The following is a 12120-nucleotide window of genomic DNA, read 5'->3' as shown; positions in this document are numbered from 1 at the left end:
AGAACGAAGCATTCAAAGAAGGAGAAGAAAAGGAAGAAAGGAAAAGTCTAAGGCCAGTTTGCATTCCTAAAAATACTTTCTAGATTTAGGACTTTTCTGAAGTGTTTCTTTCACATTTTAAAATTTGTTATTATACCATAGTACACAGTCATTGGAATCTGATTCATCTTAACAACAAAATCAAACTATGTTACAGCCTGTGTCGTATTTATTCGAGCATTCCCCCATGGGTATGGACTGAAGATACTCTCTCCATTACAAATGATGTCACCAAGGGATAACACCACCTTCTCTATCTGTTCTGGCACATTTGCAAGAAAGTATTATAATAGCTTTCTAGTGGAACTGCTGTTTAAAATCTATTCATACACTGTTTTAAAACTAGAAAGTAAACAGGTCATTAAAATGATTTTTAAATGCTTTTCCTGTCCCCAAAGCTGCTTAAAAGGTCACATGTCCCAGGACTGGAATTTGGTGATAGAGTCTAAATACAAAAGTCATGATCCAGTCAAAGATTCACCTGTTTTTCCAGACCACTTGTGCTGCTAGATTATAGACTCCAACCCATCCTGATTCCTTTATACAACCTCTATGGAATTTCTTTCTGTGAATTAAACTGTATTTTGCATTAGTTTCATGGGCTTACCTGTCCACATAAAATATGCAGGTTTTTCTGGTTCTCATAAAAAATGTTATAGGTCTTCAATAAAGAGTTGAGTTGTTCCCTAAAAAAAGTTACATTTGGTTATACTCATGCCCTTGGACAGTAAAAGGCAATAATATTCATTCAGCTCGCAAAGGTATGAGATAGAAATGGCTCAATGGAATCCTTACTGTTCTGTGGTTTTACCTTAATGCAAGTCATTGAAAATGGAAGTCTTGGGGCGCCTGGGTGGCGCAGTCGGTTAAGCGTCCGACTTCAGCCAGGTCACGATCTCGCAGTCCGTGAGTTCGAGCCCCGCGTCAGGCTCTGGCTGATGGCTCAGAGCCTGGAGCCTGTTTCCGATTCTGTGTCTCCCTCTCTCTCTGCCCCTCCCCCGTTCATGCTCTGTCTCTCTCTGTCCCAAAAATAAATAAACATTGAAAAAAAAATTTAAAAAAAAAAAAAAAAAGAAAAGAAAATGGAAGTCTTCTTGGGACATCGACAAATGCTGGAGGGGCTAATTCACAAATAAATCACCAAAGGAGGGAAAATGAGGGGAAAGTGGTGAGAAGACTGTTGGTTGACAGGAGACAGCCATAAAATAGAGATTTGATTTCACATTTCTTTTTGGTTTTGCAACATTTAAGCAGCCTACATTAAGCACCTAGTATGTGCCTGACATTGTGTTTCCCACCAGCGGTATAGTCACAGTTCAGGAATGGTCACTGCTCCGAGTTACTTTTCCTGTGAGGCAGCTGGTCTCATGGGAATACTGGTTCCTGACACTCTTCTCTCCTCTCCCCTGCCACCACAGCCTAAGATCCTTACCCTACCTAACCTACTGGTCCAAGCCATCCTCTCATCCCTGGATTACTGCAACAGTCTCCTAAAAGCCTCCCTGATTCTGTAGTCTGTTGTAACAGTAGGTATTATTTTGGTGCAAACATGATCATCTCTCCTTGGCTCAAAACTCTCCAGTATCTTTTACAAAATGTTTTTAAGATTATTTATTTATTTTGAGAGACAGTGAGAGCTGGGGATGGGCAGAGAGAGAGAGAGAGAGAGAGAATCCCAAGCAGGTTCCTCACTGTCAGCACAGAGCCTGATGTGGGACTTGAACACACAAACTGTGAGATCATGACCTGAGTTGAAATCAAGAGCTGGACGTTCAACCGACTGAGTCACCCAGGTGCCCCTCTCCAATTATCTTTTCATTATTCAGAGTAAAAGCCAACAGCCTTCTGGTGACTTAAAAGGCCAGATGTGATTTGGTCTTCTGTTTCCCTTTGATCCATTTCCGACTATTCTTTCCTTCACTCACTACACTCTCTAGCCACTGGACTCTAATATTCCTTGAATATGTCAGACACATTCTCACCTCAGGACCTTTGCACTTGCTCGTCCCCCTGTCTAGAATGAGCTCCCCTCCCCTACCCCCACTGTCACACTGTTAGCACATTTTCTTTAACCTTTTACTCAGAAGTCCTTTTTACAAGGAGTCCTTCCTGACCACTTGATCTAAAGATTTGCCTTCTCCCAACATTCTTATCCTGCTTTCTTATCTCTGCTCCTTAGTCACCATCTAACCTTACACGTATTTTACTTATGTGTCTTATATTTGGTCTCTCTCACCGGACCGCAGCTCCACGAGAATAGGTGTGTTTGTATATTTTGTTTGCACTATGTTCCATGTGCCTGGAAGAGTGTTTGGCACATAGTAAGAACTCTATGAACACTGGTTGAATGAAATGATCAGAGAAATTCTTATTCCTAAAAATGGAAACATGCCAAATAAAGGGGGAAAAACATCTTTACATAAACAGTTTTATGGGGGATGGGGTGGGAAATCTCATATTAAATTTCCAAATATATCATTTGTTAAAATTCCTTCGATCTTCAATATCTGTTTCCCTCCCATGAGAATATTGGCTCCATGAGGGCAGCAATTTTGGTCTATTTTATTCATTACTGTCTTCCCAGTGCTAGAACAGAGACTTGATCAGAGTAGGCTCTTATTCAATAAAGATTTATTAAATGCTGAATGACAGAATTCATGTATATTGATTTTTATGCTTGATATCATGTAGACATACTCTTTCCATCTGACTTTGCAATTTTATTTTATTAAAAAAAATTTTTTAATGTTTATTTATTTTGAGAGAGACAGAGTGTGAGCAGGGGAGGGGCAGACAGAGAGGGAGACACAGAATCTGAAGCAGGCTCCAGGCTCTGACAGCCCCCAACGGGGGGGCTCGAACTCACGAACAGGGAGATCATGACTTAAGCCAAAGTTGGACACTCAACCAACTGAGCCACCTAGGCGCCCCTCACTTTGTAACTTTAATACACAGATTTTCAAGGTTCAATACACTTCAGTTGCCACATAAAAAAAAAAAAAGTTCTACAGAATTCCTCCATTCTATGGTTCCATTTCCAACTGAGTTACTTTAGAATTTCAATGTTAATGAATATTTCTGTTCTAAATATCATTGCACACACAAGGGATTCGTTCCCTTGGAGTCATTACTGTGGGATATCTCCTAAAAATTATTGTACTGGTGAAGAGCATGAACACTTTTTATAGCTCTCATTATTGAGTGCTAGGGCAGCATATAGAAATTTCTGGTTCACTTGAGATGCAATTCCTGATATGCTGAGCTGTGAGGGTTGTTAGTAAGGCAAATGAATTTTTATATAATCTTATTCCCTCAGCTTCTGTTTCTGATAAAATTGCATAATAGGATATGGTACAAATATCCTTCAAAGTATTTACCTAAGAATCATGTATAATTAGAAAGATATTCTCAGGGAACAAGCCACTTGGAAAATGTTTCTGTACCTGAACAGAACCTGACTAAATCTTCCTCTACAGAAATAAGTCTCCAGATGACCCAGGAAGTCAGCAAACTGCGGTCCTAGCTTGTCTGTTTTTATAAATAAAGTTTTATTATAATGTAGTCACGCTGATTTGCTTGCTTCTTGTCTGTGGCTGCATTCCTGCTATAAATGCAGAGTTGAATAGTTGTGACAGAAACCATATGACCCACAAAGCCTAAAATATTTATTATCTGGCCCTTTACAGAGAGGGTCAGCCAACCTCCACCCCTCCCCAAGTATAACATAGGCTGTTGCTGAACACCACAGAAGTCATCCATATTTTTCTTACCATAGGCAGGATCATTCTGACTGAATATTAATGAGACTTTGAAGGATTCTGGGATAAAGTGAAGAATTAGACAAAAAACAAACAAACGAACACAAAACCTCACAAGTTATGTAAACAACTATAGCAAAAGTGAATACATTGCAAATATTAAAGCACCATTACATTTGATTTGTATATCCCTTCCCAGAGGAATTTTTTTTTTTTTTTATGAAATTTATTGACAAATTGGTTTCCATACAACACCCAGTGCTCATCCCAAGAGGTGCCCTCCTCAATACCCATCACCCACCCTCCCCTCCCTCCCACCCCCCATCAACCCTCAGTTTGTTCTCAGTTTTTAACAGTCTCTTATGCTTTGGCTCTCTCCCACTCTAACCTCTTTTTTTTTTTTTTTTTCCTTCCCCTCCCCCATGGGTTCCTGTTAAGTTTCTCAGGATCCACATAAGAGTGAAACCATATGGTATCTGTCTTTCTCTGTATGGCTTATTTCACTTAGCATCACACTCTCCAGTTCCATCCACGTTGCTACAAAGGGCCATATTTCATTTTTTCTCATTGCCACATAGTATTCCATTGTGTATATAAACCACAATTTCTTTATCCATTCATCAGTTGATGGACATTTAGGCTCTTTCCATAATTTGGCTATTGTTGAGAGTGCTGCTATGAACATTGGGGTACAAGTGCCCCTATGCATCAGTACTCCTGTATCCCTTGGATAAATTCCTAGCAGTGCTATTGCTGGGTCATAGGGTAGGTCTATTTTTAATTTTCTGAGGAACCTCCACACTGCTTTCCAGAGCGGCTGCACCAATTTGCATTCCCACCAACAGTGCAAGAGGGTTCCCGTTTCTCCACATCCTCTCCAGCATCTATAGTCTCCTGATTTGTTCATTTTGGCCACTCTGACTGGCGTGAGGTGATACCTGAGTGTGGTTTTGATTTGTATTTCCCTGATAAGGAGCGACGCTGAACATCTTTTCATGTGCCTGTTGGCCATCTGGATGTCTTCTTTAGAGAAGTGTCTATTCATGTTTTCTGCCCATTTCTTCACTGGGTTATTTGTTTTTCGGGTGTGGAGTTTGGTGAGCTCTTTATAGATTTTAGATACTAGCCCTTTGTCCGATATGTCATTTGCAAATATCTTTTCCCATTCCGTTGGTTGCCTTTTAGTTTTGTTGGTTGTTTCCTTTGCTGTGCAGAAGCTTTTTATCTTCATAAGGTCCCAGTAATTCACTTTTGCTTTTAATTCCCTTGCCTTTGGGGATGTGTCGAGTAAGAGATTGCTACGGCTGAGGTCAGAGAGATCTTTTCCTGCTTTCTCCTCTAAGGTTCTGATGGTTTCCTGTCTCACATTTAGGTCCTTTATCCATTTTGAGTTTATTTTTGTAAATGGTGTGAGAAAGTGGTCTAGTTTCAACCTTCTGCATGTTGCTGTCCAGTTCTCCCAGCACCATTTGTTAAAGAGGCTGTCTTTTTTCCATTGGATGTTCTTTCCTGCTTTGTCGAAGATGAGTTGGCCATACGTTTGTGGGACTAGTTCTGGGGTTTCTATTCTATTCCATTGGTCTGTGTGTCTGTTTTTGTGCCAATACCATGCTGTCTTGATGATGACAGCTTTGTAGTAGAGGCTAAAGTCTGGGATTGTGATGCCTCCTGCTTTGGTCTTCTTCTTCAAAATTCCTTTGGCTATTCGGGGCCTTTTGTGGTTCCATATGAATTTTAGGATTGCTTGTTCTAATTTCGAGAAGAATGCTGGTGCAATTTTGATTGGGATTGCATTGAATGTGTAGATAGCTTTGGGTAGTATTGACATTTTGACAATATTTATTTTTCCAATCCATGAGCAGGGAATGTCTTTCCATTTCTTTAAGTCTTCTTCAATTACCTTCATAAGCTTTCTATAGTTTTCAGCATACAGATCCTTTACATCTTTGGTTAGATTTATTCCTAGGTATTTTATGCTTCTTGGTGCAATTGTGAATGGGATCATTTTCTTTATTTGTCTTTCTGTTGCTTCATTGTTAGTGTATAAGAATGCAACTGATTTCTGGACATTGATTTTGTATCCTGCAACTTTGCTGAATTCATGTATCAGTTCTAGCAGACTTTTGGTGGAGTCTATCGGATTTTCCATGTATAATATCATGTCATCTGCAAAAAGCGAAAGCTTGACTTCATCTTTGCCAATTTTGATGCCTTTGATTTCCTTTTGTTGTCTGATTGCTGATGCTAGAACTTCCAGCACTATGTTAAACAACAGCGGTGAGAGTGGGCATCCCTGTCGTGTTCCTGATCTCAGGGAAAAAGCTCTCAGTTTTTCCCCGTTGAGGATGATGTTAGCTGTGGGCTTTTCATAAATGGCTTTTATGATCTTTAAGTATGTTCCTTCTATCCCGACTTTCTCAAGGGTTTTTATTAAGAAAGGGTGCTGGATTTTGTCAAAGGCCTTTTCTGCATCGATTGACAGGATCATATGGTTCTTCTCTTTTTTTTTGTTAATGTGATGTATCACGTTGATTGATTTGCGAATGTTGAACCAGCCCTGCATCCCAGGAATGAATCCCACTTGATCATGGTGAATAATTCTTTTTATATGCTGTTGAATTCGATTTGCTAGTATCTTATTGAGAATTTTTGCATCCGTATTCATCAGGGATATTGGCCTGTAGTTCTCTTTTTTTACTGGGTCTCTGTCTGGTTTAGGAATCAAAGTAATACTGGCTTCATAGAATGAGTCTGGAAGTTTTCCTTCCCTTTCTATTTCTTGGAATAGCTTGAGAAGGATAGGTATTATCTCTGCTTTAAATGTCTGGTAGAACTCCCCTGGGAAGCCATCTGGTCCTGGACTCTTATTTGTTGGGAGATTTTTGATAACCGATTCAATTTCTTCGCTGGTTATGGGTCTGTTCAAGCTTTCTATTTCCTCCTGATTGAGTTTTGGAAGAGTGTGGGTGTTCAGGAATGTGTCCATTTCTTCCAGGTTGTCCAATTTGTTGGCATATAATTTTTCATAGTATTCCCTGATAATTGTTTGTATCTCTGAGGGATTGGTTGTAATAATTCCATTTTCATTCATGATTTTATCTATTTGGGTCATCTCCCTTTTCTTTTTGAGAAGCCTGGCTAGAGGTTTGTCAATTTTGTTTATTTTTTTCAAAAAACCAACTCTTGGTTTCGTTGATCTGCTCTACAGTTTTTTTAGATTCTATATTGTTTATTTCTGCTCTGATCTTTATTATTTCTCTTCTTCTGCTGGGTTTAGGCTGCCTTTGCTGTTCTGCTTCTATTTCCTTTCCAGAGGAACTTTTTTTTTTTTTTTTAATTTTTTTTTTTTTTCAACATTTATTTTTGGGACAGAGAGAGACAGAGCATGAACGGGGGAGGGGCAGAGAGAGAGGGAGACACAGAATCGGAAACAGGCTCCAGGCTCTGAGCCGTCAGCCCAGAGCCTGACGCGGGGCTCGAACTCACGGACCGCGAGATCGTGACCTGGCTGAAGTCAGACGCTTAACCGACTGCGCCACCCAGGCGCCCCTCCAGAGGAACTTTTGAAGATGATTCTTTTGCTCATCTGATGGAACAACGGGTCTAATAGAACGCTGGTAGTAATGAAACCCAGCCTGCAACATTGTGATCTTACGCGTTGGCACTGAAGGCACAAGGGCTTAAGAAGTTATTGTCAAGTTGATCACTTGTTTCTGCAGACTGATTCAAGCTGTGTCTTCCAACAGTGAACGGTCATTCTCTCATACAGTCATATAGTCACCGTGTGAGCTCCATCGAGGGGTTTCATTCATATTCTGAGGATGGGTGAGAGCTTCAAGGATAGATGCTTCCTACAGTGAACTTCGGAAGGGAGGGATGAAACATGAAGCGTGTGAGGAGCTTACCAGGCAAAAATACCTTTCACAAGGACATGTAGCTATTTCCATAGTTTTTGTGGAGGAAGCTCAGAGTGCCGGGATTCTAAGGGTAGAACATGTAAATGGGGAGTGGTGAGCATTGAATAGCTGAAGAAGCAGGCAGGAACCTCGTGAGCCATTTTAAGAAGCTTAACATTCACCCTGCCAGCAGGGGGCAGCTACGGAAGGTTCTAGGCAAAAGAAAGACATGATGATAAGGGCCACTAGGGAACTTACAGAAGACAGATTTCAGGACAAGATGGAAACAGAAAGATGTTTGGGACTATTGGCAAACAGTACTGGGGTAGAGGTGCAAGAACAAGGCTGTGTTCTATGGAAATGGGGTCAAGTGTTCCGCATGTACAGAAGGGTCTGAAGTCTAGATGGGACCTATACATGATTTGGGACATCGAATCACTAAAGCGCTATCTAGGCAGTCCCTAGTCAGGAAAGGGGACAGGGATTTAATACACTCTGTGCCTTGTCAATGGTAATTATAATAGAGTTTTCTGGGTCCATTTACATGTCACATATGGAGCTTCCTTCCCCCATCAAAAAAGGAAACAGGCATCTGTGTACCTTTTCCTCTCAGCTGGCAAAAAAGCTCCCCACCCAGCCTAGATCAGACCACTTAGCAACTATTCAGCCGCCCTAACAAAGCTATAAAATGGGTGGCAAGAAATAGATTCCATATGCAATCTTCTCAGTTTACAATTCTGTGATATTTAGAAGTCACAGAGATACCCAAGAAACAAACATCGAATAGCCTATACAGTTTATGTTTGATACCTAAAACAATGACTTTCCGAGAGCTTGGTTTTTTGGAACATGAAATACCGCATCATAATATATAACAAGGTGTGTGTGTGTTGTTTTTTTTTTATTTTTTTTAACGTTTATTTATTTTTTTGAGACAGAGAGAGACAGAGAATGAATGGGGGAGGGTCAGAGAGAGGGAGACGCAGAATCTGAAACAGGCTCCAGGCTCTGAGCTGTCAGCACTGAGCCCGACGCGGGGCTCGAACTCACCGACCGCGAGATCATGACCTGAGCCGAAGTTGGCCGCCTAACCGACTGAGCCACCCAGGCGCCCCAAGGTGTGTGTTTTTTTTAAACCTCACAGTAAATAATATGGATTAGTGTTTTTACAAAACTGAGGAATGGAAAACTTCCGTATAAACTGGACTTCCAACCTACATGAAGACATAGGATCATAAGCTTCCCAAGACGGAAGCTGGCACCGTGTGCTGGCTGGGCAGAAATCACATCTTGATAGTTGCTGGTGGACACCCAGAATTATTCACTGCAGCTCGTGAAGAGTGCCAGGCAGGAGAGACGTGATACAGGGGTGACAGGTGCAGGGGAACAATGCATAGGAGGGCCCCAGGCTCCTGTTCCTTTAAGGCTCCCAGGTTGGTTTTATGAGCAATAGCGGATCCAGAATTCACTGTAAAATGCTTAGGTGAACTTTGTACTTTGTGGCCCGAACTGCAGCTGCTCAGCAGATGGGAATTACCCACATAGTGACGTCTGCCATGAATAATGGACTTTGCAAGAAATGAGCTCCTCAATCTTATCATGCTACTGAGCTGGCCGGAAGAAACCATTTTTATTTGATCTTATAAAAGTGTAATATTCATGGACGTGGGACAGCAGGACGGATGGAACGGAGTTACGCCCTGCATCCATAGACAGAATGGATGTCAAATATTAGTGGCAATAGAATTCTCTCTCTAGTTTCAGTAATGATTTGCAATGTAATTAAGTGGATATTCGATCCCTTTCCTGGCAACCAAAAACCCTGGCTCCCTCTTTGCTAAGTGATTCTGACTATTTGGACCCGATAAAGGCAAATGAGAAACACTGTTGTACAATGTAACCCAACACAGACTTCAGAGGCTACACATGACACAAACTAAACCAGAGAAAAATACAACCCAACTCAGCCACCAAAGGCATATTTGGCCACGGCTGAGCTTCCTGACTTTGTGTTACTTCTGCCTCCTGGAGACTTGTTGAAAAGTGTCCAGGCTCCAAATCCGGCCGACCCTGAAATGCATTGTGACAGCAGTATTAGAAACAACATCCTGCTGTGCATATTTCCATGTTTAAGGACAGGAGCCTAAATCATTTGAAAGAATATCTTCAAAGAGTTGAAAAATTTAGGCAGAATAAAAATGCTAACTTGCTGCCTTACACATTTAGTTTTCCCCATAACACACATGGATTTTGTTCATAATGTTAAATTCTAGCAATGAGATCAACAATTTCATGTTAGGTTACAAAACTGAATTTAAAACTTAATATGTTTTTAATAAAATAGTTATGAATTAAGCATGAAAAGGTAACAAATTGACCATTTTTCTGGGAAAAAAGATTGTGACTTATTTTATGGGTCATAGTTCTGTATAGTTTCCAAATTTCATATAATAAGTGCGTAATGCATTTATAATGTTGTCATAATTTTACTTCCAACAAAAATATAAAATAGGGGCAACTGAGTGACTCAGTTCGTTAAGCGTCCAACTTCGGCTCAGGTTATCATCTCGGGGGTTGTGAGTTCGAGCCCTGTGTCGGGCTCTGTGCCGACAGCTCAGAGCTTGGATCCTGCTTCAGATTCTGTTTCCCTCTCTCTCTTTGCCCCGCCCCCTGCCTGTACTCTGTCTGTCTCTCTCTCAAAAAATAAACATTAAAAAAATTATATATATATGTATATATATATAATTTTTTTAATGTATGTATTATTATTTTTAATGTATGTATAATTTTTTTAATGTATACATATATATGTGTGTGTGTGTGTATATATATATATATATATATATATATAAGCTCCTGTATGTTTTTGGAAAGGTGGAACCAGGAAATAGGAGGACAACAGAAAAGAATAAATGGAGACTTATCATTAAGCCCTATGCCAAGACAACCCATCATTCCATGTTACTGATGTCTGCATGATGTCTGCAAGCAGAAGCAGAATTCTCTTAACCCGCTTTATCCTTCATTACTGTCAACTTGAATCCTGGAATTCAAATCGCAAACTTCTGCAACTGTTCTATAAGCGGCTACAGCTCTGGGTCTTTTTTTTTGCCTTTAGCATCAGCTCCTGGCTCAATGAAGAAAGAAGACTACCTTTCCACCTTTGCATAGAGACCTTCCTCAGCTGGCAAAGTAGGTTATTCACATTTCCATTGCAAATGAAGGGATTGGATTCCACAGTTTGAAAAGAGAGAAGTTGGGAAGAGGAAGGAGGGCTGTTTTGATTTGACTGCAGGAAAAATGCAAACCCTAACTGATCAGGGACCTCTGAATTTGCCTCTCCCGGCTTCCTTTGAGGAGGCTGCTCATTTTGAAAAGGAAGGGCTCCTAACATTTTTAGTAATTCTACTAAAATATCAGTAATTGTTGCTGGCGGTCAGGATGATGGTGCCCCTGACTTGTTTGCTTTGTTCTCCCAAACAGTTCTATCCTAAGACCTAACTCCCTCTTCAGTGCTGACAACCCACAATAAAAAGGGCCTGGGAGTTTCGTGAGCTCCACTAGTAATCTAATCAATACGATAGTACAGCCAGACCTGCCTCTCCTCCACCACACTCCCCCTCGCTGCTTTTAGCCATATTGTGGCTTTTATATTTTGTGGGCATTCATCTTTTCCTGATGACGCCTGTAAAAAATGGCCCTGGAGCCATTAGTGGATAGACGTGTCAGTTTCTCTCGGGTCCTCAACCCCTAGGACTCAGCAAAGGGCAAAAGGGTTAAAGATTAAGGAGTAATTTCATAGTATTAAAAAGAAACTGGAAGTGATGGCTAGTTGGTAGATAACAAAACAAAGAAAAATGCCCAAAGTGTTTTCTTGAGGATGAAAACTCTACCCTTGAAGACAGGGGCTTTAGCTACTCAGAACAATGCCACTGGGCGTTGATAAGACATAAAAGAGGGGATAAGAAGGGAGAGGCAAAGGACTGTGCCATTTGTTCAAATACCGGTGCTTCTGAAGGAAACAGGAATGTGCTCCAGATCTGATAGCGGATTTTTGAGAGAATCCTTTCATAAGGGTAAATCTCAGTCTTTGATATATTAACACACTGGCGTGTTTTCCAACAGCCTCAGACGAGGGAAGATACTTATCTATTCCCTTTTCCTCTATGGTTTGGCTTCCAAAGATTTTTATGAAAAAGATTAAAAAAAAATTCACAACCTACTATATTCTAGTTGGCAGCTGCGAGGAGCTGCCTCCGTGTCAGACCTTGTTCTCTGCTGTCACTTGCAGCAGCTGAACCCTTATGGGCAGCCCGAGCAGTTTGTGGACAGGGAGGAAAGAATGAGGGAAGTCTGTGCTCTGTCTTCTTTGGCTGGAAACACAGAGAAATATGGCCTCTGGTTCACAGCCCTAACACTACTCACAA

The 12120-nt window shown here is 40.8% G+C and overlaps 1 protein-coding gene across 1 annotated transcript in view; it reads right to left on the bottom strand.

Annotated features, from left to right (window-relative positions):
- The window catches only part of RASSF6 (Ras association domain family member 6), a 52870-nt gene that overhangs the window by 21687 nt on the left and 19063 nt on the right, over positions 1-12120 (bottom strand). Inside the window, 1 exon segment of the mRNA XM_032592970.1 lies at positions 647-725. Coding sequence (XP_032448861.1) covers positions 647-725 — 79 coding nt within the window.

Source organism: Lynx canadensis, chromosome B1 (assembly GCF_007474595.2).
Source record: "Lynx canadensis isolate LIC74 chromosome B1, mLynCan4.pri.v2, whole genome shotgun sequence".
In the NCBI taxonomy this organism is placed as follows: domain Eukaryota; kingdom Metazoa; phylum Chordata; class Mammalia; order Carnivora; family Felidae; genus Lynx; species Lynx canadensis.
The sequence above is the reverse complement of the archived record's forward strand: the minus strand, read 5'-3'. Positions and strand labels throughout refer to the sequence as shown.